At 45.6% G+C, this 27,954-nt stretch overlaps 1 protein-coding gene across 3 annotated transcripts in view; it reads right to left on the reverse strand.

Moving 5' to 3' along the window:
- Positions 1–27,954, reverse strand: part of MCC (MCC regulator of Wnt signaling pathway) — a 1,512,525-nt gene that overhangs the window by 1,035,790 nt on the left and 448,781 nt on the right. The window contains exon 1 of one of the 3 annotated variants that reach the window (XM_078675517.1): positions 19,808–20,294. The exons of the other annotated variants lie outside the window; for them this stretch is intronic. Within the exon in view, the coding sequence (XP_078531643.1) occupies positions 19,808–19,864 (57 nt within the window). The 5' untranslated portion in view covers positions 19,865–20,294. Of the gene's footprint in view, positions 1–19,807; positions 20,295–27,954 lie in introns of those variants that run through there. 3 annotated transcript variants of the gene reach the window in all.

A 27,954-nucleotide genomic window follows, 5' to 3' on the forward strand; every position in this document is an offset into this window, starting at 1 on the left:
AAAACTGACGCACAAAGAGGTGAGCGATCCGGTACCATGGGACAAAGACTGTTTGATGGCATTCTTACAGCTGCGAGAGGACCTGTGTCGTGCTCCGGCATTGGGAATGCCTGATTACAATAAACAATTTTTTCTTTACTGTTGTGGGAGAGAAGGTTGCGCGTTGTCTGTGTTAGTCCAAATCCATGGGAATGCCCGTAGACCAGTTGCTTATTTCTCGGCTACTTTAGACCCAGTAGCCGCAGCGTTGCCCGGATGTCTCAAATCCGTTGCTGCAACGGGTGTCAGCATTGAAAGATGTGAAAATATCGTCATGGGGCACCCGTTAGAGGTGTGCGTGCCCCATTCTGTTGAACTGTTGATGACCAGGACCAAAACACAGCATCTGACCAACAGCAGGCTCACACGCTATGAGCAAGTTATTCTTGCTGCAGAGAATGTGACCCTCAAGAGATGCTCTGTTTTGAACCCTGCTACCTTGATGCCACTTCCAAATGATATTGAGGATGATGATGAATGTACAGACCATGACTGTCTCGATGTGACTGAACTATGCACCAAACCCAGACCCGACATCGTAGATGAGCCACTGACTGACCCAGACGAAATTTTCTTTGTCGATGGCTCATGTGTAAGAGACGAAGTTGGGCAGTTGAGAGCAGCTTATGCTGTTTGTACAATTACTGGAGTTGTGGAAGCTGGGTGCCTGGAAGGAGTACACTCCGCTCAGGTAGCCGAGATTATTGCCCTGACACGTGCTTGCTTAGCAAGCAATCAAATTCGAGTCACCATATACACCGACAGCCAATATGGGTATGGGGTAGTTCATGATTACGGGCAGTTATGGTCTCAAAGAGGTTTCATGACCTCTTCAGGCTCTCCCATTCGCAATGGAGAGTTTGTGCGCCTGTTGCTAGAGGCGTTGCAATGCCCAGCAAGTATCGCAGTTGTAAAGTGCACCGCACATACCAGAAATGAGGACTTTGTTTCGAAAGGCAATAGATATGCAGATGAAGTTGCGCGGTATTGCGCGGAGCAAGGGTACTCTTTCACAGAGGTGGAAGTGGGCGGAATAAATGTAAGAACTGAATTAGCCATGATACTGGAAACTGTTGATACTTGGGATGAACTGTCAAACATGCAAGAAAATGCTCCTGATTCTGAAAAAGAAACATGGGAAAAGGCAGGATGTGTAATGGGTGAGACCCATTTTTGGGTCTCAGCAGACGGCAGAGCAGTGTTGCCCAATGAGATGGTGAGTCCAATGGCTAGACTCATACATGGTCCCGTACACTTAGGGAGAGATGCTATGCTGAGAGTGTTTAGACAAACTTGGTACAATCCTAAGTTTAGAATAGCAGCAGAAGCAGTGTGCCAGCGTTGTGTGACCTGCCAGCAGCTGAACGTAGGAAAAAGAACACCAGTTGCATTAAGTCACATAGGAAGGTCTGGAGGTCCATTCAATCGAATGCAGATAGATTTCATTGAAATGCCAAGGTGCAACCGCCTCCGCTATGTCCTGGTGGTTGTTTGTGTGTTCTCCAGATGGGTTGAGGCATACCCTACACGTAGGTGCGACACCCTCACAGTGGCCAAGTTACTGCTTAGGGAACTCATTCCTCGCTTCGGGGTGCCGGCCTTTTTGGAATCAGATAGGGGAACACATTTTAACAGCGAACTTGTGAAGATGGTTTGTGTAGCACTAAACATAGATCAAAAGTTGCATTGCAGTTACCGACCAGAAGCCTCAGGAATTGTGGAGCAGATCAATGGCACTATCAAGGCCAGAATAGCCAAAGTGTGCTCCTCAACGACCCTGAGTTGGCCTGACGCCCTGCCATTGGTTCTCATGAGCCTTCGTAGTACCCCAGACAGAAGAACGGGGTTGTCACCACATGAGGTGTTAATGGGGAGAGCAATGAGGCTGCCATCTATCCCAGCTACTGCACTGTTAAATATCACAGATGATATGATCCTGGACTATTGTAAGGGGCTGTCTGACGCCATTCGTTCTGTGTCCCTTCAGGTGCAGGCTGCCGAGGTTCCAGCGTGCCAGGGCCCTTGCCATGACCTGTACCCTGGGGACTGGGTCCTGGTGAAAAAACATGTGAGAAGAAGCTGCTTGGATATTCGTTGGCGTGGGCCCTTCCAGATCATCCTGATCACGAACACAGCTGTGAAGGTGGGAGGCCTGCCCAACTGGATCCACGCGTCACATACGCGAAGGGTTCCAGCACCTCGGGAAGAAACAGCTCCTCTCTCGGATAGACGTCCAGAAGAGGACCGAGAAGCCATAGAGGGGGCTAGCCAAGCTGTAGAGGTGCCAGAGGAAGCAGGGAACGAGTCTGACCAAGCTGAGGACGGTCAGTACAACAGCGAAACAGAAGACGCTACAGAAGGAGAAAGTAGCTGGGAGTACGAGTCAGACCCTGACAGGTCTGAGAGAGAGCGAGAACAGACAAGAAGGAGAAGGAGTAGAAGGGCACGTGGAGAAGCTAATTGGCCGCAAAGAAGGAGCTCTAGCCTGAGGTCAACTCCAGAGGTAACCCTTCCTCCGATATCAGAAGACTCAGACCCAGAAGAAGGTGCTCAGGGCGCTGAAGCACCAGACCGAAGAAGGTCAAGAAGAGTGCGTGTGCCTAACAGAAGATACTCCACACCTGAGTGGACATATCTGGCGACAAATGTCTGTGAAACCGGAGACAGGGAGGATCCGAGCGGTGGTGGTGTCCAGTTCTGAGCCCATTATCACCGTGGAAATACGACTGTTGGTACCCGGTGTCGAACAAGAAGGGTCACTAACATTCATGCTCCCCAGACCTCCCCGCCTCAGCAAGTTAAAACACATGTTCCTTTCAGAATTGCAATTCCCCGACTTTGGTACAACGATAACAGCACATGAAGAGCACAATCTTCGTTTGGAAATACTGAACTATGCTATTGAAGCTGCAACCACAAACCTGATAGTAGACTGTTAAAGGACTTTGTCAATAAAACAAGCAGAAAAAGAAGATTACCTAGCGCCCAGGAAGCAGAGAATGTTAGGGAACTTCCCTTGAGTTGATGGAGAAGGGCTAGGGTTGTCTTTTTGAACTGTTAAAGGACTTTTTGCGAAGAAGGTTGTCAGCCTCCAGTTGTGTGGATTCTAAAGACAAAGGATTAAAAAGAGACTGTAAAGGAACGAGAGGAAAAGAACTTTTTGCTAAAGATAAGAGAGAGCCATATTGTCTGACGAAATGGAGGCCGGCACCCAGAACCGCAGAGCTAAATGTATAATAGGTACACTAATAGTAGGAGTGATAATATTAATAGCTTTAGTGGTAACAATTTCTTATGTAAAGGGACATGAGGAAGAGGCAAAGGTAACTGATGTGAATTCTGTAGAAACACTTACACCTACTGTTGCTGGTGAGAAAAGGGAAAACACTCAAGAGAAAGCGTTATTAGCTGCAGAGGCCCGTAGGTTACACGTAGATGAGTCCCAAGGAGACTTTAGGTCAAATGCTTATGCTAAACTCTTATATGAATACGTGGATGCCATGGAGGTTAAGGATTGTTATGTCTGCATGCAGTTGCCGGCATCTGTAGATGAGGGTATTAGATACCATCACCTCCCGCTGACATATGGCATTACATGTAGCTTATTGCTTAGTATATTTTATGAGAGAGATAGTTTTGAATACTATTTCTCCAATTATGATTCAGTGTTGCCAGAAGTCCCAAATTATAAGCAGATGAACAAATGGGACTACTGGAAGAGTGAAGACAGATTGGCCAAGTTCTTCATTCCTTGGATTACCTTAGATACTTCACATGCCCGTAGAAATAACCTGACATGCAAGGTGTCAGAAGTCGAGAAGAAGTTCATAGGGCAGGTGGATGATCGTTACAGAAGACAAAAGATTTTGAAAAAATCAGGACAAGGGAAAACAGATTGGACCGAGGAAGAGAAGTCACACCAGAGAAAGGGTAGTAGTGGTCCAATAGCTTTAGATAAAGCGCAGAGAGGAAAGTTATGTCTTCACAGAGCCAAAACGTATTATGAAAATGTATACGTTGGAGAAGTTGACTGTGAACATGCTTTTAATTTAGAGTACTACACTAAGGATTTCCTGAAGGGAATGCAAGTGATTCCAAATGTATATTTTGTATGTGGAAGAAATGCTTACGTGAGACTACCTGACAACTGGTATGGATCATGTTACTTGGCAATTGTCTTCCCCAAAATATATCATGCACAAGACTTAGTGATCATTGAGGGCCAGACATCATCGAGGGGAAAGAGAGATGTAGGGGATGCAGAAATGGTTGGAGATGTCTTTGGAGCTATGTTCCCTCTTTTGGGTTTGATCCTTAATGATGTTAAAATTAGACGACTGGCAACAGTTGTCGACAGGTTGTCTGCCAGCACTGCTCAGTCCTTAATGCTGGTAGAAGGAGAGATGCAATCGATAAGGGCTATGGTTCTTCAGAACCGTCTTGCATTAGATGTCCTATTAGCAAAAGAGGGCGGAGTCTGTAAGGCTTTGAAGGTTCAGGAATGTTGCACTTACATTCCAGACAATTCGAAGCCCCTTGAGAAAGTTATTAGGAACATAACTAATATTCACAAGGAGATCGAAGACTTGAGTAGAGAAAATGTTTGGGAAAAGGTGGGCCACGGAATGAGTGCAGTTGGAGGGTGGTTTTCCACCTTAGGCAAAAGCTTTGTTTGGTATATCCTAAAACCTGTCATCATAATATTGATCTGTGGGATTATATTGTGGGGATTGGTGAGGGTATTCAAATGGTACAGAGCAAGAAGGTCAGAAAGGGCCCAAAGAGAACAGCTGCAGAGATTGGCTGCCATACAAGATAATCAGTACAGGAGTCTGAGGGCTCTGGAAGCGCAGAGAATGCTACCAATAACTTCAGTTTAATGTTAGTGATGACCCCGAGAGGTCATCAAAGGGGGGAACTGAGAGAGCGCAAACTGATTTAAATGTATGAGTACATCACACTTACCTGTAGTAAGCACAAATCATGAGGAGAAATGCCATGAGTGCTAATAGTATCTGCAATTATATTCTGAATGTATAGCTAATGTAGAGATTTAAGTAGAAGTGGAACTAATACAGAAATGTGTGACACTATATGATTTTATTAGATGTGATTATTTCTGAATCTATGTCGTGTAGCTGTTAAAATGTAAGATGGTATGTGGTTAAACGCAGAATGTGGTAGGCCTCAGGGCCAGAGCTGGAGCTAAGAGGGAAGGTGTTTCTTTTCACGACACAGATTGTATTAATGTTTTGGTCATTGCATTAAATAGGCCATGATTTATAGAAATGTTTACTGATTAATAGAATAAGAATATTAACATGCTTTAATTAATGAAGAAGTTGAATGTTATAATCATTATGAGAAATATTGTAGGCCTGAAATGTTTTAGCATTGATTTACACGTACATGTCTGGGCTGAGAAATGTTGCAAGCCTTTTTAGAAGTCTATGAGAGTTGGGTTCTTGGCTGCAGATATCTGTCTGCACAGGAAAAGGGGGGATCCAATTATAAATGAATGAATAGAGGTCTGTTCAGTAGAAGGCCCAGACATGGAGGAGGGTTCCGGAATGTTTGAGGGGTATCAGCGGGCCGGAGAAGAGTCTGAGAAGCAAGGTCAACTCTAACGTATGAGGCCCAATACAAAGCATCATGGAAAAAGCCAGAAGCTACACCACGTGAGGGGCGTCTCGCAAGGGGCGTCTCAAATGTTGTTGACTGTTTTGTATTAGGGACAGCACCCCTGGGTGGAGTTAGAGCAGATACCTGAGGACCCTTTAGAGAGCGGATGGGTAGGCAGAGAGGGGTCATGACTGGAGAACTATAGGTTTTCACCAAGAGACTTAGAGTGGGTGACTTCCCTTGGGGGTCATTCATTGCTGACACCTTTGTTAGGTTGGGACTTGGTTAAGTAGGGATACCATCTAGAGCAGGGTAGGGACAGCCTAACCTGTGCGTTTTCCTCCAACCTAAATGAAGGAGAGATATGCGTCTATGCTGATAGCTTTATTATTCTTAGAACTTGTGTTAGTGATTTCCGTTGCTCGTCTGAGGGCTTTCCGAGAGCACATGTATGTAATTGGACCTGTGTATCTCGTGAATCTCATTCTGAGATGCCTGTATTTGCAGCTTATCATATCTTTACAATAAACTTTTGAAAGCTAGAAGTTGTTTGTGATCTTTGGGAGCAGAGTCCTTTATTGGGTGAACTGACTTGGAAATAGGTGCACTTTCTTTCCTCACAGACAGGCAACAAAGGTTCAGTCGACCAGATCGAGGTTTGGATCAATAGATATAAGGTATCGATCAAAATCTCGCCCTTTCACTAGTTCGGTTATGGGGATCCTATCAGGCCTGGACTCATTCTCTGGCATGCAGTAGTATCCTTCTATATCCTTCTCATGGCGCTTGCTTTGGAGCTGGTGGGTGCAGGGTCATGTTGATGGTGGGGTGGGCTTCACATAATGGTAGTTTGTCCCCTCTAGCTCAGTTACTTATTCAGTCAGGAATAAGTATGTAAGTGAGGTGGGGAGGGAGCAGGGTGCAACATTCCTGCACCATTTACAGTGCATTTTAATCCCATAACTTCTGATATTTTTTGTAATATTATTTATATAGCATATGGTCACCTGGGGTCATCATGCCACTGCAAGATCAGGCCGGAAAGAAAAAGGTGGCTAGCAGAAGCCATGAGCTTCTAGAGCTATCCGGAAGAGACGATTAGCTTGCAAATTTGAAGAGGAAGAGCATTTCAAATTTTGGTATTGAGATGAGAAAGTGCGCGGCCAAACATACCTGGCAGTGTGACCTAGGGAAGCTGGAAAAGAAACATGAAAGACGAATAAACGGACAGTTAAGTTGATGTTTCCGGAACTTGACCTTGAGTAGGACTTGTCAACACCTTACAAGACTCGAGCATGATACATAGGATATTGTAATGCATCCTTTGCATCACCAGGAGCCATTGCAGGTTTTTTCTCACCTGGGAGGCCCAGTGCCCATTTTACCTCTGAAACTTTAAAACTATTGAAGTCTACCAGAGTGTTGGTGAATGTGACTAAAGGCAATGGCAGTGAGAACGCTTAAACTAGGACGACAATGCTGTGATGAAGCGGCTGGACTAGGGCGAATGATTTGAGATAAAGCACAATGACAGAGTGCTTGACTCAAGGCGAGGAGAACTTGGCGCCGAGGCTGCTTGATAAAAGAAGAAGAAATACCACTCAGTCTAGGCCACAGTTAGCAAAGCCCTGCACAAAGTATGTGGCAAGTGAGTTAAATTAGGCTTTTTTCACTACCACTTCTTTTTGCATTTTACAGGAATCTTAGGATTAGAAGTCAAGAAGCAGCATCAAAAGCGGTTCCAGCAGAGGTGCCGACCTGTAGAGTGTATTTTGCACTCTCCAGACACAAAACTGGCAGCCAGGTAAAGAAGATGAACAAGTTAACTGCACCATCTGTGGTGAAATGAGCACATTATGGGAAAAATGGGATTACCTGCTACGCAAACTGTTGAATGTGGTCAGCTACACTGCCTGGTGTATGGTAAGGAGACACCAGCGGCTAAACACAAGTTACAGTAGATCGAGAAGCACTCTTATTGGTATTGGGGGGCCCTGCCCAGTTTAGGATGCAGTGTTCAATAGTAGGCCCAGCTTACATTGTGCATCTTGCATGCCCAGTGGCTCCAATACCCGAGTATGTCGGCTAGTGACTTCCAGTCGATATGAGCAGTTACATAGGATCACCTGTAACCTGCAGGCATTCTATGTCCACCACAACACCCTGTGTAACAGATGAAAGGGAGTTTGCATCAATACAATGCTAGCGGGATCCCTTGGGTGTCATCAAATAGAGGGCAAGCCTTAGAATTGGAAATGATGAGGGTGCAGGTGAAATATCTTCTTGCACTTTGAAAGCTGGCTTGCTCCCAGCTCAAGAAAGGCAGAAAATCATCCCACAAAAACAAGTATTGGCAAATCCAATAGGTCTCGGCCATTTGTCAATGTTTTTTTCCATGTTGTACAGCAGCCCACCTGCTGTGCAGCGTGGCTGAAAGGGTATAAAAAATAAAAAAGGCCTATGACGCAGTCTAAGCGGGACAGGTCATAGCGTTTTTTATTAATTTACTTGCAACCATGCTGCACAGCAGCCCTGCAGCTGTACAATAAGGCTAAAAATTACATTGAAAAGTCAAATAGTGTACCTATTTGGCTTGTCAATGTTTTTTTGCCATGTTGTACAAGCCGAAGAAGGGCTGGAGAATTCCATGCACTGCCCAGAGGAATGATCCTTGAAGACGAGGCTCTGGCTTCTGTCTAGGGAAGTGTGATGATGATTCCAAAGACAGTCGCAGTTTTTGGGAGCGAAAAGGTGAGCGAGTGACCACCAGAGCCATCTGTACCTTTTGCATGACATCTAGGCTCGTACAGGAGCGTCAGAAATCAGCCAAGAAGATAAATGGATAAGGAGCAGGCAGGAGTGGGAAGAAGGAGACCAGAGCTGCTGACTTCGGAACTAGAGAACTAGGTTTGAGTCTAGGCGTCAGCTCAATATCCTGTGATCCTGGACAAATCACTTAGTGTCCCATGCCTAAAATAAAAATGAATGTGAAATTGTGTTATATAACTGGTGCTCATGTAAAGCGCTCCAACACCTGTGGGTCGGTTTGTGACTGCGTTATATAAAAATGCCAGAAAAAAAAGAAAAAAATAGTCCCTCAGTAGCAGTGGACGGACATTAATTTAGTTAAATCAATCTGTGCTTGGTCTATGCTCCACACCAAGAAATGAAGTGGCGCAGGAAGTGACGCCTTGCACGTGCTGCCAAACTAGAAGGCATCAAAGAAGAGGTATCATGATGCCAATGAGTGGTATGTAATGGTTGGGCTAAAAGCCCCGTTTTGGATATTTTTTTTGACACAATGGATTGTCGACAAGAGACTACACACGTAAGGCCTAAAAATAATCTCAAAACGCATTGAAGTTTTTAGATCAGCTTTGAAAGACCAGTTTGCTTGCCAGAGAACCTGTCATGGGCAGCAGTAGTGACCAACACACATCGACACAAGGTAAAATCTTCTGTTACAAATCCTTATTGTTGCAATACGTCTTTTATGACATGGGTGCTCGTGGGGTGTGGGATATACTAGGATGAAAAGCCGAGTGCTTCCCTCATGACTGGCCACAACTCTTCTACTGCAGTGAAGACAGAGCCCACTTATGTAAGCAAACATGGCTTTATAAACAGATCCATCCTCTACTTAACCACAATATTTTAGTTTGCTAAAATAACCCTCAATCGATTGGGTCTCACCGTACAATTAATATACTGAGCACTGGTAAATATTCTTTACCCCTCAAATCCAGAAGTAAACACTTCGCACTGGTTATACTCTCTTGCTGCCCCAAACCTCTACTGCTGCCCCAAGGTAACTAAATTAAAATACATGGGACATCCTGCATTATTTCAAGATTTTGATAAAGCTTATCCGCCTTTTTTTTATCCTCTTCCACAACACGAAAAGCACTACAAGATGCTGCTACAAGGTAATACACATGTATCTGACAAGGCAGGTCAATAAATAATCTAATCCTACAGTAAACTGCATGGCCGAATTTAACAATATACTATTTACTTCTTATGTCAGTTGTTTACAATTAATTGTAGAACAGCATGAGGTATTCGAGCAAAGCTTAATTTGTACACACAATTTAACAAACTGAAGTCCCTCCTTGGCATTTCAATTACTTTGCTGTCAAATAATAAATCTTTTTGCCTCTCACAAAAGTCAACAGGTGCCCAAACCTGAGCAGTAAAATCCCACAGCAAGTTAATGGAGCAACGCTGCAGTTAACCAAGCATCACACTGCGAAAGTGGCACCAGTGAAAGTAAGAGGAGGTGAAATATAGGAAAAAAAGTGACCAAGAGAGAAAGTGGGCATGAATAAAAACCTGCAACAGTGAGATGAGACAGGAAATGTGAGCTGCTGGAAAGAGGCCTGGGGTTGAAACCTAGGCAGCATTGGTGTTTATCAGTCAGAGTATTCAATAGCTCTGGCAATGGGCTCCAAAGAAAAATATTGTGCCTCTTCACTTACTGTTTTTACAGATTAAGGACTGGTCTACCCCTCCTCTCTGCTTCACCCCCACTCCTGTTGTTTGTGTCTGGATTCCAGAATAAAAACTTGTGATAAAGAGGTGTGTAAAAGTGTGTGAATTACTGTGTTCCCAGGGAATGGTTAGTTTTATAATCATTACTTTAGGCCTCGTATTTTAGGTCTCGCCTTCTGCCAATGCTCTCTGTTGCAGAAGACCTATGGTCTACAATACAATAATATAGCAAGGGTGTTTTGGGGTGGCTTCTTGTTAATGATTGGCCGTCTTTAATTACTAACTCAGTTCAGTCCTTCTGATTTACAGGTTTTACTTACTAATCTTTTTTGTTACTTTTTTTGTCCCGACCATGGAGCTTCTTTACAATCATTTTAACTAGATGGGTTGCATTATTCCACTGCTGACATTGGGAAACTGTTTTTTCGTTTGTCTTTTAGCACCCCATTGGATCACATGGCCTTCCTTGCTCACCCCCATCTGTTCACCAGCACCCACCCACACGCACCACCCCGTACCCTTCCACAGCTCAGCCATTGCTTCCTGAACCTTCCAGCCTCTTCTTCATTGGCTTTTAAAAATATTTTTTACACATTTGGTTTTGTGTGAGCCCGACAGCTGCATACTGCTACCGGGCTGTGCACTACCGTACCTGTCTGTTGTTCCTCCGTCCCTCCCCTGCTTTATTTTTGTTTGTAATTTGTGATGGCCTGGTATTGGCACAGTTTTACTGGACCACTCCGTTCTTTATTTCTGCACTGCCAAGCAAACTTTTCTTCACTTATTTTTCAAAAATGTAATTTGCTTTTCTTTGGAACAGTATAATAAACTTTAAATGAAAATGTTAAAATGTGAATTGGTGTAACATTACCCATACAGACTTAATTTGATGAGAAAAACATTCCAAGATAACCGCCTGTGTGTGTACATGCCTGTGCTGGTGGCCATCTTGACATGGTTTTTCTTATAAAGCCAAAGAAAAAGCATTCGTAGAGGCTGTAAGTGTTGGTGCATCATGAACCTCCTGCATGCATTTTGATATATTGTTTTCACTTCAGTGCCAAAGCAAACAAGCATTGGCCAAGTTGCATAGGCATTTTAAAGGCAAGACCTATTGGCACAAATGTAAAAGCCACAGCTGTAGACAGTTTGACCTACTGAACCTTAAGCCTAAGAAAATGTTCATTATAGCATGAAATGTGTCCTTCCAACAGGCCTCAAATATCATGTGACAAACGAGTATGCACAAGACACCATCAAAGCCTCTGCAGGCAGATCTGAGAAAAATCCTTGGCTGCAGATTTGAGAATAACATCGTGTTTTTCACAGATCTAATCTTTGTTGATCAATTCTTATCAGCAAGGAAAGTGTACTCAGCATTTTGTGTTATAAAGCAGATGTAGCGACCACACAAACACAATTCAGTGTTTTCTAACACATACAGAATGATTCAATGTTGCACAAATATGTCATAAACGAATCAAAGCTCGAAGCAAGACAGTCAGTCTTAAAACCATTGCCTCACTATTAAACTAAATCCCTCACTATTAAACTAAATCCCTATAAACAACAGAGATGTAAGTTCATTGTAAATAGAACTCAAATATATCAGTTCCAGGCTTTAAGTAGAGCAGAAAAACTATCCCGACACTGGCACTTGGCTTGACTTTGAAAGGGGGTGCACGGAGCCACAGCAAGACCCCAATGAAATTGCTTGCTTGCTCCTGCAACTGACTCATGTACTCACCACTGGCACACTGAAGATTTGGGCAAAGCAGGTAGTAAACAATCAAAGAACTCCTTCGCTGGCAGACCAACTCCTACATTTTAAGAACTATTTACCACTCTTTACACTCCAGGATAGTTTAATTGTGCCCCCTAATGGGTAATGACTCCACAGGTTGGCAGCAATTAAACTGCTGGAAAATGCCGCTGCTGCTGAAAATGCATACCTCGTTCTAAATACCCAACTGATAACTTGTCAGGGGCGGCTCCCCCACTATGGCGGAGGAACGCCGTCCCACTGAAAATAATAAAACCACTCTGACGAGCATCACGTCACAGCAGGGAGAAGTGTTGGCCACTTGTAAGTGTGCATGTCAGTTTGGCCGGCCGTCTTAAGCCAGCCAAACAGACATGCGCACTTGTGTTTCTCCAACCCAGTTTGGTTGCACTGCAGGGTTGGAGAAAAGTCACCGGCTCCCTGTGCTTTAGCGAGCATCAAGTCAGCCCGCTCAGGCCAATCATGGTACTGCTCTCAAGCTGGTAAATAGTATTACCAGCATAAGCGCAGTGCATTGATTTGCCCCCTGGGATCCTGTGCAGCGTGACCAGTGTTGGGAAAGGAGCACTGAGGCTGCAGGGGCACGTAAATGATTTTATTTATAATTTTACCCTTACTTCGCTCCGTGTTCATGTTGCCTCATCACCACCCAAAATTAGATCAGCTGCAACTTGTGTAGACTTTTTCTATTGGCTCCCTACTGCTACAAACTTGTGAGAACTGCTGCCAATATATTATGAGACTCAACACTGTATTGCGAAGGGATTTACATAAACAACAGGCATTGGCAAAGCCAATACATTTGACGCTCACACTCGAGCACTGATAAGAAATGGATATCCACAAAAAGCCGAAAGAAGGTGAGACTAAAATTCATTTTCCTGTGGGCTGTACCAAAATATGACTGACAATGTCTCTAAGTAAATGGCTGAGGTTTCCTGAGCCAAAGAAGCCAATCGCTGAAGGAGGTTGAAAATAAACACATTTGAGTATGTATAGAATACAATATGCGTGCCATGTTTGTCACAAGTGCCATTATACGTCAAACTGAAAAAGTGTGAAGTGAGTGTACGTCCTTCCTTGCATAACCTCCCTGAAATGGTACATCATATTTCCATCTGTTTCTTACAATATAAAATGCTGGGAGGTAGGCACATCTTATGTCAAAAGTAACAGGTTAACAAAGGGTTGTAAACAATATAGACTGTTAGGAAGTGTTTGCAGAAGGCACGTTGAACCCCTCATGTGATAACCTAACTCTGGTTAGGAATGAGCCTGTCGAAATCCACTTAGTGCTACCAAAATAAGCATGGACATCCTCTGGGAGAGGAAACCATAAAACAAAGGTTATGAAATATCTTCTAAAGTATGTGGGAGCAATGCTGTTAAAAAAAGGGAAAAGGGTAAAATAGTCTCTTGGAAGAAAGGAAAGGTCGCACGCTTAGGCAATAGCGAAATGAAAACACGAATCAAATCAAAGCAGCCTTTCATCAATGATACGCTCACAAAAAGCAGTAGGTGTGAATATAAATGCAGACAAATCCTTTAATCTAACTGTGTCAGACTACGAGTGAAGGACAGATAGTGCTAATTTATAATCCACAGTGCTTGGCCTTCTTTCTTATGCCTAAAAGTTGGAGACCACTACTAGAGGCTCCCGGGTCTCTTTGGAATCGGGAAGACTCAGGAAGCCTGCAAATATGGAGGAACTGGGCTCGGTGGTGGCTCAGGCAGCAGGTTAGTCAATGCTGATGGCGGACTATGTAAGCTTTTGACACTGGAAGACTGCCCAGGCTAAGAAACCTCAGGTAGGCTCAACCTCTGCCCTACTCCCATATTTTCTTTTTCTGTTTGTTTGAGAAGGGAGTAGAGGTTTGGTGAAGGCAGGAGTGTGCAATACCAAAGTTACTACCAAAAGGGAAGTCAATATCTTGGTGAGACAATGTGCCCTCGTCCTATGCGTGGAAGGCCTCCTCTGACAAGAGGAAGGAAGCGCCTTGGAGCCAGGACTTCAGTAGCATCTGGTGCAGTGTACAAGGGACATGGCTCAGGGCGGCCTCCAGTGCAACATAAAGACAGTCAAAGAACGAAAGCTAGTTTCCAGGTCATACTGGCTAGTAATAGACGATTATGAAGCAGTAGAGTACCCGTAAATGGAGGCTAGATCAGTTGCAAGAAGGGATGCCTATGACCTGCGGTATCAGCTGCCCACCATAATTTTCTTTAAGATCTTTGAGAAGCAGTTTCCATTGTAGTCACCGGGTAACAGCAGGTCCCATTAGCTGAGAATATATCAGGACAGGCTTATCTCAGAATACATTGTACCCCAGACACTCATTCACGGATCAGGTGAGTAGAAACCTTTGAGAAATGTTTAGTATTTAGCTTTTACATACACGTAACCACACATTTGTAGGTTTATGAGGACAGTCCTATGGTCATAATTAAGTTTATTACCACAGTCCAGCAAAAGAGACATGGGAAAATCATGTTTTACTGCCACACAGATTGCATGCGATTGCATGTAACAATAACATTACACACAGAAACAACTTTAATAGTCACAATATTTCTTACGCATGATTTTACCTTGGTGCATAAATATAACCCTTTACATCCTGATTAAATATCTTTTGCTAAAACGAATACGCAAAGTCACAGCATGAACCAATAATACAGATGTGCAGAGTGTAATATGCTATTTATAATCATTTTTGAGGAAGGGAACAAGCATTTCAACTAACTCAGGGCTTCACCTCTCATAACTCATGGCCCCTTCCCTGCGCTCAACAATGGTAATATATATCCAAACATTCACCTCCAGTCACAGATCCGGGTTAAATCCATAGTTTTTTTATGCCCATGGGGCTGGGTCGAAACTGGGGTGGCGGAGTGAGCAAAAGAACAATGGATTAAACCCAGATCTCGTGACTGGGGATGAGTGGTTGAAATGTTTCAGCACTCCGTCCATCATCTTGTTGTGTTTTAGTAGTACGAAGAACACCCCAAGATATTCCACAGGTAAAGAGTTTGACACAAATCCTTTAAACTAGAACAGCTTCGGCTGAATAGGTTTTAAAGTTCAGAACTAATGTCTGTGTATTGATTTGAACAAAATGCACATAAAAAGTAGAAAACGATCCGAGAACTGTCATTAGGTGTTAATTTTGAATTAAATTGGCAGCTCCAGGCGAGATCCGCATGAAGTGGTGGAATAAGTGAACTGGACTGCTCTGTTCTGCCACTCCAGACATCTGCACTTAGTGAGAACAAACCTCCTAAAAGCACCGCCCCTTCCACAAAAAGACTGAAAAGCAGACCGGTTTGCTGAAAGCGTGTTCACATGTCTGCCGCGCCTGTGCCACAGAGTTGGGTGACCTTCACCAGGACGTGCATGGTTTGCTCACATCTGTCAGACCAACCTCTGCCATCCCCTGGACTCAGATCTGTGGCTCACAATCACCAGCGCCGGGCAGCGCTCTCGAATGGAGCTAAACGAATGCAGCTGCTTGGAGCCTAAACCGATCTCCAGTATCAGGCCGGAGCAGAGGCCGTAAGCAAACACCCGCCTGCGGCCTTTGTGAATCAATGCATGCTTACAGTAAACCGCGGACGCGTCGAGAGGGGCTGCCAGGAGACATGACTCATTTATGGACCCACTGCGGAAGGCGGCTGGAGGGATCCCTGCATCAGAGGTGCACAGACAGCGACAGCAGCCGGGGGCACTGGACTCCAGTCTGACGCGACCCCACCACCTTTTGATTCTGCACATACCCACACGGGTTACCTCCTTCCTCGCTGCCAGAATCACGGCCAGAGATCTCAGTGCCACGGACAGCCCAGCAGCGGTCCCGACCAGGGAGGGCAGGTCGTAAAAGGTTTGATGTACAGAGGAGCGGGGCCAAACTAGACAAGACCCGGTAATGAGACAGAAGGAGATGTAGTGATTTGCCTAAGATCACAACACTTTGTTGTGAGGAAGTCGGGATTAAAAATCGTGTCTCCTGTGTGTGCAGCTTCCAAGATGCCACTCGACCAAACCTCAGACCCCTGCCCGGACTCCCCTTTCTTCCCCCCTCTCACAACCAATTACTCTAGCATTCCAACATTCAAAAATGAAAAGTTTGAGCTGGTCGGCTATTCTTGCAGAAACACCGGCTTTGGAGCATTTACCAGACAGAGACAACAAAGAAATTGTTACGTTTTCAATCACGCTTCAACCTGTCTGGGAGCAAGGCTGTGGCAAGTGAGCTATTGTGCTGGCAGCTTGGAGCACCACCAAACCGGCTAAAACCAACCTCGGAAGATCAGCAACTGGGCTCTGAGCGGATGTCATGCTCCATAGCATCAATGATACCCAGGCTGACACTTGCTGCTCCAATGCATGACAGCAGCCACCTGCACCGGCTGAAGTAACAGACGGTACTTCTTAGAGCAGGAGTTCACCAGGACTCCTGCGTCCCACGTCCGACCGGCTCAGCAGCCAGTTATGGCTAAAATGGCAGAGGCAAGTCAGGCCCCAGCTTCCCCTGTGCATCTTGGCCCTATTGGTCTGAACCCTTTCACACACACCCAGGGGGCATATTTCTGCTTCTAAGACGGACTTCATTACCTGCTCATTAACTGGTCGTTGTGGTAAAGATTACGCATTCCAGAACTCTCCGCGTGCAAGTTATTTTATTTTAACCCACTGGAAGTGGTAGTCATTTTTTCTGGCTGAGAAAGAGGGAAATGGATCTGAGTTTCTTAGCATGAGCAACCACGGTCCAGAAGTTCACGTACAGCCTTGATAACTTGGGGCACACCTGGCCATAAGCTTCCAACATATGAATGTTCATGAAACACTGTAAAGGAATACTTCCATGTAGGCTCGTTGGGCCACCGGGGTGAGTATGCAGTATCAGTGCAGTATGCTGTCAGAGGCTCTAACAGGCTCTAATTCAACACCAAGTTGAAGCACTATTACAAGGGCCCTTCTCCGATGTATCACAATTTATTCTTCATCAGTTTATGCCAATTAGTGATCCCTCTTCTAATAACCTTGAGCAGAACAGCCTTTAAGCCAGGTGCCCATTACTGAAATGTTGTGCTGCACATAATGCCCAATTCTGATCCTCGCACATTCTGTGCCGTAGGACACACCCCTTAAAAAGATGCCTCACTCTGATCATAGAAAATAAAACTCACATGAACACCACAATAGCCAAACAGACAAATCAGACAGGCCGAAGAAGCATGCGCCCGCCACTTAAAGGGCACACTGCACTACCACATCTGAAACTTTCACTAAAGGCAACATTTGTATTCAAAAGACTGATGGGCAACAGGTGTGAGCTATCTCGAAAGCATGCATTGTAAGAGCACAAGAACAGACTTCCCTAAACACAACTGTATTGTTGTCCATCAAACCTCTACAAAAGCCATTGATTGCTCCATCATGTTTTGTGACCTAATAATATAAGCTCAGTCAAACAGAGAACCTGATCGGTGTGGCACTTTGTACAAATGAAGTATTCACAAACTTTGTTGAAAAAGATTCTTCAGGTATTACATTTGGCGACCAGATGGTTTCATCGGGACACCATGTTTCCATTCCTGCAATTAGCTTTCACACATCATTCGTAACACACGTGAAGGTCCAATTGGCTCAATGAAATAGAACCAAGGGGACAATTTCCAGAATGCACTAATATGTTAAATCAAAACTCAGAACTGGAAAAGTTGTGTCCGGTTGATATGCAGTCACTAGGTCCATTAGCGTAACAAGGATGCCGCGGACCCCTGTACAAGCAATAAAAATGGGCTCTATGACTGTTGCTAGGATGGTAAAATACAGCAATTTTCAGGGTTGAATGCGCCCCATGTGCCCCGGCACCACTGCACCTGCTGCACCAATGGCAGCTAAGCCCCTAACCCTACTCATAGCCCCCACTAGTGTAGGTTGCTGCGCTGCTGACACCCAATTTGCCGCTCTAAAATCTGACTTGCATCTTTGTTGCTTACATTTAATCTTGGTCACAGTCGCACCAGCCAGCACGCGCACATCATGCATGCTTTGGTCTTCAGCCCACCAGGCGGCCCTATGAGTTTCTTTTTAGCATTCAGCATGCTTTTACGATGCAGTATCTAAACCAGTATTTACATTTCTTGTTCTTTTTCCAAGAATGTGGAAACTATCACACGTTCATCATCATTTATGTAAAAAAGTGTCACAAATCGTTTCTTTCAAAATTAACACAAATCTGTAAGATGAAAACCTCTGCTCTATCAACATGCAGACACCAGGTCGAGTAACACAACAAGGATGCGTGGACCCCTGTACAAGCAATGGAAATGGGCACTATGACTGCTGTTTTGATGGTAAAATACAGCAATTTTCAGGTTTGAATGGGCGCCCTGGCGCCACTGCACCTGATGCACCAATGAAAGCTGAGACCCTCACCCTACTCATAGCCCCCACTGGTGTGGGTTGCTGCGCTGCTGACACACAATCCTCAATTCTAACATCTGACTTGCATCTTTGTTGCTTAAGTTTCTTCTTGGTCGCAGTCGCACCAGCCTGCACGCGCACGTCGTGCATACTTCGGTCTTTAGCCCACCGGGCTGCCCTAAACTATGCATCACACGTGAAACCGATCATTAGGTCTAGAAACGGTGATCAAGCGCGTTTCCCCTCAACCCTGGCCTTATAGCTGCCGCGCTGCGTAAACATTTTGTTTGGCGAAGCTGTGATTTACATAATGCACTCGGTATGGTGCCGTTTGCAGTGCTGCGGCCTAGCCTGAAAACCGCGATGCTCTGCTAAAGTTTAAAGCAACAGCAGAGACACGCCAGGGGACCAGAAAAAGGCACTGACAGGGGGCGGGGGGAGCGAGCAGCCGTCTGGCTGGATCAGTTTGCAGGGGTGAAAGGTGTGCGCCGATGGCGCTGGGGTGAGGAGGCGGAGCAAGGGTTAAACATTCCCAGTTACTTCCACTTCCTGCCCCTCCTCCTCATGGGAAAGGAGCAGGGCACGTCAGCTAGCGCCTAGGCACTTTCAGGCTTGCCGCAGTCGCTGGTCCCTTTCACATCAGGCGGCTGCATCTGCTTCTGCTGAGAGGGACCGGCCGGCAAGGCTCCGGTTACTGCCATGTGTTCCCTCATCCCGGATAAACCACGGAGGGCCACTTCATACATTATGCCAGCAGCGCCTTGACGCCCCCACATGGGGCTATAGCTTCTTTGCAGTGTTCGCGTTACAAACGTAAACCTTTAATGCCCTCTGGACAAACCATGAATGCAGTGACAGCTTCGTCGGATTCCTGTATCTGCGCTCCACCGATGCGTATCATCCAGTCACTCAAAGCACTTTATAAGTTTTGCCATATTTCAAACTTGGAACTCGCAGCAAAAACACCGTTTTGTGCCGCGCTATGCCTGATAAAAAGCATCATTAAATGTCATCACACCCCGAGATAGGTGCATCAAAGAACCCTTTATGTCCTAGGGCGTGACAAAAAATATATGCACTTCAACATTTAGGGTGGGAGGACCCCCAGCAAAACAAACGCCTGTCAATCAGTCTGCCTCCGAAGTTAAGTGCTGGAAGGGTTGGGGATGTGTACAAGGAAAGTTATTCTGCTCTACGCTCAGCAACCACTGTAAGTAGCCCCGCTCCCTGCCACTAAACTCGACTTCAAAGCTGAAGAAACATGCACGGCTCAGGTAACTGCCGGGGGAATGCAAGTCAAAACAAGATGCTGGCAAAATGGTCCATTCATGCCCTCTTTTCGGCGGCCACAAACTCACACAAAACAGGGCAGGGGTGGCAGAGGAGAAAATCAAACAATAGGAGGAGGGGGTGGGGGGCACCTGGGAGGAGCGCTTCCTTACCTCGCCCCGCTCCACCGAGGAGTCGCTGCCGTACTTCACCCCGATCCCAGAATTCATGATTTCACTTTCCAGGCTTCCCGGATTTGAACGGCTTTCCTGTTTACGCTCCACACTTTCCGCGCTCCAGGCACCCCCCACCTTTTCCTGCCGCGCACACTTCACTCCGGCAAGCCATCTGAAGCCACATTGTCACAAGTCTCCGCGCAGGGGGCTGGCATCCCCGGGAGCCTCCCGCGCTGCGAGCGGTGCCAGGCAGACTGCTCGGCCACACGGCGGCGGCGAGGAGCCCCGCAGGCTGCAGCGCCCATGTGCAGCCTCCGCAGCGCCGCCCCGCGGCCCTGCCCGTCTGATGCCGGGCGCCTCCCCTCCGCGGGCACTCGCCGGGAGGGCTCCGCCGAAGTTACCCCCACCACACCCTGCCCACCGGCCTGCACTTGGGAGTGGCTCCTGGGCTGCCACAGCTGGCGCGCAGCTGGCTCTGGAGTGCACCGAGAGGGCGGTACCACCGGAGTCTGTGGGCGGGGGCGGAGGAGGGAGAGATGCGCGTGACGGGGAGCCGGAGCCGGTTTGAAATGGCCAGCACTGGACCACTTCTCTGGAGCCACAATTACAGCCCGGGTCACCGAGCTGTGGCCGGCCAGCCACGGAGTACCGCGGGGAGAAACCCGAATTTGCTTTTGAATGGCTGCCGATGAAAGGCACCTTTGGTCCGCCCAGCATCGATTTGCAGAACAAATGTACTCGGCGGTTCGCACACCTGTGCGCGTGCAGGGGGCGGCGGGATGTGTGACAACTCTGCTGCCGTGCCCTGTGACGTGCTAACTTAACACAATCAGTTTGGAAGAAGCGCGTGGCGCTGTGCGTGTTTCACAGCGTAACAGCGCATGTGGCGGAGGTTGAACGTGTCTGCGCCTCAGAGGCCGCAGGTGAGCGCACACCTGTTCTCTCCTCTCTGCTTCTCGCTTGAAGTCCCTGCGCTGGCTACGGCGAAGCCATGTTCCTCCACCAGCATGGGTTTAGAGCCTCATTGTCCACTTTGCGTGTGTGTGTGAATTTGAAGGGGAGCTGTTTTATATTACTTGCTTGAGTGCTTTTATTGAACAAACTGCAGGTGTATAAAAACCCACGTTTCACAGGCCGCTTTGAAATTGGGAATCGATTTCACAGTTCCCTATGAAGTATGGATCTCATCATCATGATGATATCCCCAAAACCCCCCTCCTGAACGTTATTGTTGTCAGGTTGTGATTAATCAGAGAGGACTAGCTTAAGTTGACCAAAGTGTTGCAGTACTCTAATTAGTTCTGTCACGGGCACCTTGTTGGTGTATTCATGAAGCCCGCACCCACCAACCTGGTTGGTGGCATGCTTCATCATCGGGCCCACCCAGTGACACCTACTATGTCCCGGGTGTGCTACGACGCCTGATTACAGCGGAGCTGGTATATTGCTGAGAGTGCAGTGAGTGAGGTTGAGTGAGTTGTGATTTAAAACGGCTTGGTGGTGGTCCCAGTACCCGAGGGTAAATTAAATTTTAATAACTGGGCCGTCACCAGCGGTTAAAAGTAAGGCTACAGGACGCGTAAGGGTGGCGAGTTACTGCCCCCTGCGTCCTTCAGATGGTCGACATATTTCAGCCAGTGCCTTAGAGTATTCTGGCTTTCCTCAGGACCGTTTTTTAAAAGGTGTGGTGAAATAAAACAGACTTAGTGTTGTGGTACAGACTATGTGATACACTCACTAAGGCGTTTTTCTATATGTGAGAGGGGGATTCCCTTCTCATGCATACGCTTTGGGTTATTAGCCAAGGCTTCCTGGAGGGAAGCGGTAAGGGGATGACCAGTCTTTCTGGTCAGTGCCTGCCTTGTACCTGTTGTCCCGCCGTCGTCCTCCGGTAGGTACCACAACACTAAGTCTGTTTTATTTCACCGCTGGTGACGGCCCTGTTATTAAAATTTAACCTCACTCACTGCACTCTCAGCAATATACCAGCTCCGCTGTAATCAGGCGTCGTAGCACACCCGGGACATACTAGGTGTCACTGGGTGGGCCCGATGATGAAGCATGCCACCAACCAGGTTGGTGGGTGAGGGCTTTATGAATACACCAACAAGGTGCCCGTGACAGAACTAATTAGAGTACTGCAACACTTTGGTCAACTTAAGCTAGTCCTCTCTGATTAATCACATATAAACCCTCGGGGACTCGGACTAGCTATCTAGTCCTATCTCTCCCTCTTGTTACACGCATATTGTTGTCAGGTTGTCAGGTCTACTATGATTATGATGCATGGTGGACCTAATTATGCTGCAAGGTATCCATTGTTTTACTGTTCATAGTCTAATGTTAACACCACTATCCTAGATGTCAAGAGTGATGTCAATATGATGTCATTTAACATGTCATGAGTGACTAATTTAAGTATTTTTTTGTAACCATAACTGCACTTCACCCTTTGATGGTTTCATTGAGTGTTCTTATTTTTTTCTTTGGGATATGATTAAATCCCACAAAATTCACTGAAAAAGCAAAGGTTAAAGTGTAGTTAGGGTTACAAAGCAAAACCCCAAAACACGAAAATTTGCCAGTTATGTTTAGGTAAGCTAACCATAACTTCTAACCCTGTTATGCATTTATTATGAGCTTACATGACAGCAACCACAACATGTTAAAAGACGGCATTGAAGATGTCATTGATATCTCAAATAACATCATTGAGCCATTACTGATGACAGTGCTTTTGGCAGACTATGAACTGTACATTAAACAAGCAGTGGTAAAGCCAATAGGTCTCACCCATACAATAGTTTTTGGCTTTGCAAATGTCTTTTAGCCATGTTATTCTGCAGCGTGGCTCTGTAGCATGGCAACAAGTAAAATTCATGTGACACTTAATTTTTAATGACCCACTGCCCTAGTGATCGAAAAGCGGAGAGAAAAGCAAAAAAAATAAATTCTTTCTTTCTTTCTGAACCCCTCACTCACCAACCTGGTCGGTGACATGCTTCATCAACGGGGTCCACCTGAGTGTCCGAGTGCCACTCAGGTGTGCTTCGACACCTGCAACTGCAGCAGAGCTGGTTGTTTTGTGAGTTGTGAAAAAGTGAGTTAAAAAGTGTTCTACATGTACTCCCTATAGTCTTTATTCTGGAGTCAATGTGACACAATTAAAAACAAGTGGGATACTTCTACTGGCGTGGTTTGACCAGAAAGTATCAGAATTATAGTGAGAATTGGTCAACATGTTTCAACCTTTTGCAATTGTTAAGTTTTCATCAGGACCAAGTGAGGTGAGCCGAGAGGTCTGCACACGCTAAGGCGCACCCGTCCCTGACTCAACTATGTGCCAGACCGTGTACTTACAGTTTAGCTTGCTTACAGCCTTCTGTGTAAGGAAAACATCTGAAACAATAGAACAGAGCATAATAGTTGCACAAGTGTACACATTTCTTGCGTTAGTTGCTCCAACATATTGTATGTTGTCTCTGTGAGACATACAGAGTACAGGGCGTGCAAAGACACATATAAGACATGCATGCAGAAGTACACCGCTTTCTAGAGGTGCATACTTGCTCTGACTCAGCTGGATGCCTTTATATTTAGTGCATACCCACTCAACAGTTACCGTTATTAAAGTGGGTGTCATGCGCTCCTAAAACATTTCTGGGGACGCTATGCAACTAGTCGTAATCATTGTGTGTCTAATGCCCTTGAATCGGGCATGACGTGGTACTGCACACATTATCAAACGGACGAGGGTGAGGTGGCCAAGGTTTTCTTTTCACTAGTGGTCGGAATGCTTAAAATGAAGTAACAGAAAGTAATACACTCAACAAAGGACTTACTAGAAACTACTTTTAGTTGAACCCCATGATTACTGTGGTGGGGCCTGGATTTGAGCGTTCTGTGGGCAAAAGAGAGATTACAGAATTTCCTGATGATGAACCACACCATAAATGACATAAGGTGGACAGTAATTGAAGTGGGACAACCAGGGGAAAATACGACAACGCTTGTTTGAAAAGGAGCAACGCTGGGTAATTAGACTCTCCACCAATGTATCTGGTCTAAATGATAATATACCGTGAAACACCGTGAGACAAAGATAAAAATCCATATAGTGGTGCCTTTTTTACCCTGCTCCATTCCTTTTAGATAAGGCATACTCTGAGTAAAAACCTCATTGTCCAAACAAGTACTGAGCATTTTATACTAATTCCCCTGTACAGGTAGCTCCCCTACCCTCTAACTACCTATAATCTTTGCCATTAATATATGTGCATATATATAAAAAAATTCCTCATCCACATACCTATAGAAAATTCCTTTCCCACATGCCTGTAATGTTGTTAATATGGGCTCAGTGTATGATAAACTACCTAGACTCCATGACATTAATACATCTGTGCAAATAACAAATTCTTTTACCCACGTGTGTAATGTTATCTATGTAGACAAAACCGGGGTTACAATAAAGTTATTCCCTTTTTTTCACTACACGTTAGGGTACTTCATCCAGATCCCCTAGTCGGTATGAAGGGAAGCTCTTTTTTGAATACGATCCCTAAATTGGCCCCAGACGCTCAGCATACAATGTAACTCGCGCCGTGGTCACCTGACCGTGAAGCGCATGCTCTGATTGGCTGGAAACTAATCATTGACTAGGTGCATTTAAATACACGGAAGTGCGTCCCTCTGTATCCTCGGGACTCCGTGCGGTTTAGGACAGGTTTCTGGCGGGCCACCAGCATTTGACAAGTAAGTTCCTTGTAAAGCGTGCGAGTGGGCTCCGCTTTTGCAATGGTTCAGACGTGCTGGAACGGGCGCTTTTTACCACGATGTCCTGTTTCTAAAAACCTCACGTCTGTAATCTCTCTTTTGCCCACAGAACGCTCAAATCCAGGCCCCCCCACGGTATCCATGGGGTTCAACTAAAAGTAGTCTCTAGTAAGTCCTTTGTTGCATGTATTACTTTCTGTTACTTCATTTTAAGCATTCCGACCACTAGTGAAAAGAAAACCTTGGCCACCTCACCCTCGTCCGTTTGATAATGTGTGTAGTACCACGTCATGCCCGATTCAAGGGCATTAGACACACAATGACTACGACTAGTCACATAGCGCCCCCAGAAATCTTTTAGGAGCACATGACACCCACTTTAATAATGGTGAATGTTGAGTGGGTATGTACTAAATATAAAGGCATCCAGCTGGGTCAGACCAAGTACGCACCTCTAAAAAGCGGTGTACTTCTGCATGCATGTCTGATATGTGTCTTTGCACGCCCCGTACTCTGTATGTGGCACACATAAAATCTCACTGAGACAAAATACAATACGTTGGAGCAACTAACGCACAAAATGTGTACACTTGTGCAACTATTATGCTCTGTTCTATTGTTTCAGATTTTTTCCTTACACAGAAGGCTGTAATCAAGCTAAACCGTAAGTACATGGTTTGGCACATAGTTGAGTCAGGGACGGGTGCGCCTTAGCGTGTGCAGACCTCTCGGCTCACCTCACTAACCAGACGAAAACCTAACAATTGCAAAAGGTTGAAACATGTTGACCACATTCTCACTATAATTCTGATACTTTCTAGTCAAACCACGCCAGTAGAAGTATCCCTCTTGTTTTTAATAGTGTCAGATTGACTCCAGAATAAAGACTATAGCGAGTACATGTAGAACACTTTTTTTAACTCACTTTTTCACAACTCACAAAACATCCAGCTCCGCTGCAGTTGCAGGCGTCGGAGCACACCTGAGTGGCACTCGGTCACTCAGGTGGACCGCGATGATGAAGCATGTCACCAACCAGGTTGGTGAGTGAGGGTTTTAGAAAGAAATAATAATTTCTTTTTTTGCTTTTCTCTCCGCTTTTCGATCACTAGGACACTTAGTCCTGGGGATACTCCTTTTTTTGTTTTGAAAAATGTAATTCCAGGGGACTAGGAGTAAAACTCGATAGAACACCCTCACTCTCCCATTGTTGATTACGTACTTAATTTTTAATGTAATTTTAGACAAAGTGCAGTCTGAAGGTTTGTTGCCAATTAGCACAAAATGGCATGGGAGGTTGTAGAGAGAAATACATATATGCTGTGTAGAGGTAATAACAGTGTAAAAAAAATGTACCATTGTTTTGCCTTTACTTTCCGCATAGCTAAAAGCTGAAGCAGTGGTTAGGGGAGAAGTAGTGTAAAGAACTGCCCGCTTTGGAGCTGGGGAACCAGGTTTGAGTCTCGGCGGCAGATTCTAGGCAACTCAGGCATTCTTCCCCCGGCCTACAAAAATGAATGTCTTTGTGTAATGTAACTGGTGAGCATGTAAAGCACTTCAATACCTTCTGATCATGTTTGCGCTATGGACAACTGTAAAACCAATAAAAAAAAAGCAGAAACAAGGGAAGTAGGGGAGGGAATGGGATGACAGGCAAGAAACGACGGGGGAGGACAGGAGGAAGCAACAATAAAGGGTGGAAAAAGTATTTCAATCGAAGCAGGATCGGCAACAAAAATGAATGTGTCATTGTGTAATGTAACTTGTGAGCATGTAAAGCGCTCCAATACCATCGGTTCATGTCCATGCTATGGAAAACTGCAAGCAGGATCAGTGACAAAAATGAATGTGTCATTGTGGGAGAAGATGAGGAGACAGACAAGCAACAACAGTGGAGGAAGCAACCATGATGGGGAGACAAAAAAAAGTAACTCAATCGGAACAGTATCAGTGGAAGGAAACAAATTAATCCGTACTTCATCCTTGTACTAGTGAAGAGAGAAACACACAAAAAGGAATTGAAGCACCCATGCATTTACCAATGAGAAGCAAGGAAATGGGAGTGACAGTCAAGCCAGCCAATGGTAAATAATTGGAGGGCTACAAGCCCCTTTATTGTATACAATATCTTTCACAAGCGAGAGCGCGTGCACGGTCTAACAAGCATTTGAAATGCAATATGTTTTGCATTTGCGAGAGTTTAAGCTATTGGCATTGTAAATGACAATGCCTTTTCCTTATCTGTTTTTATAATTAACACACAAATAAAAGGCATTTTCATTTACAATGGCAATAGCTCAAACTCTTGTAAAGGCGAGACCTATTTCATTTCAAAGAAGCGGCCGCCATTGTACTGGGCTGCTTAGAAAGTGAAAGTGTGCATGGCGCGCTAAATGTTGCAGAAAAGCATGTTGTGTCTGCAGTAGGAGAGACTCGTTAAAGAAAATAGTGATTTCAAACTAAAGAGGATATACCGTGTAACAACTGAAGTAAAAGGGCCAATCTTCATGGGAGGTTACAAATAAAGACAAGGCGGCACTAAGTAGGGACCTACAAGCCTATTAACGATTCAGAAGTAACCATTTACAAAGGACAATGACACAAGCCAATGAAAAATATGGGCGGAGAGTGGGTGGAGCTTCTTGTAGATACTTGAATACAGCATGCCTTGCAGAGCAGCGCATGCACTGCCCAGGCTCGACCTAAAAGCCGGTCCATACACTGATGTGTCAGACCAGCCCATCGGGAACCGTATGACTGCCCTGTAGGCCAGGTCCCTCTCTTTCAGTCACCTCTATCTTTCCCTGATGCCCCTGCTGTGCCTGGTGGGACACACCCTGGGAAACTGGGCAGAGAGTCAGAACTGACAGCGGCAGCTGTGGGCATTCAAGACCCAGCATGGCTTCATTGCCCCAAACCGGGGGAAGTACCAGGATAAATAAACAGAAAGCCTAGTCCTAGGCGCGGGGCTATGTACTCAGGAGATATTGGCCTGCCTAGCATGGAATGCATCTCTGGGTTTCACTGAATGGTCAGCTGCTGTGGAATCTGAAGCCATGTGACCGATGATCTGACAGCCCCAGGGCCGGTCTGGGTACACAAACCAGCCCTGGCAATACAGGGGGAGGGGAGTGCTAGTGAGAATCACTGCTGGCTGCTTTAGCACTGCTGTCACTTTTGTTACTGGGGACCAAAATTGCAGCACTGCGGCAAAACCGGCCCCCAGTAACAATACTACCCCCCACCGCTCAGAAACCAGCCCCCACCCTTCTGGCCCACCAGGAAAACGACCGGTGATAAAGATATTCTAAAGTCTTTGATTAGTTATTTTACCACATCATCATGGTGAGACTGAGAATTATAAGCAG

This window comes from Lissotriton helveticus, chromosome 2_1 (genome assembly GCF_964261635.1).
Source record: "Lissotriton helveticus chromosome 2_1, aLisHel1.1, whole genome shotgun sequence".
NCBI classification, from domain to species: domain Eukaryota; kingdom Metazoa; phylum Chordata; class Amphibia; order Caudata; family Salamandridae; genus Lissotriton; species Lissotriton helveticus.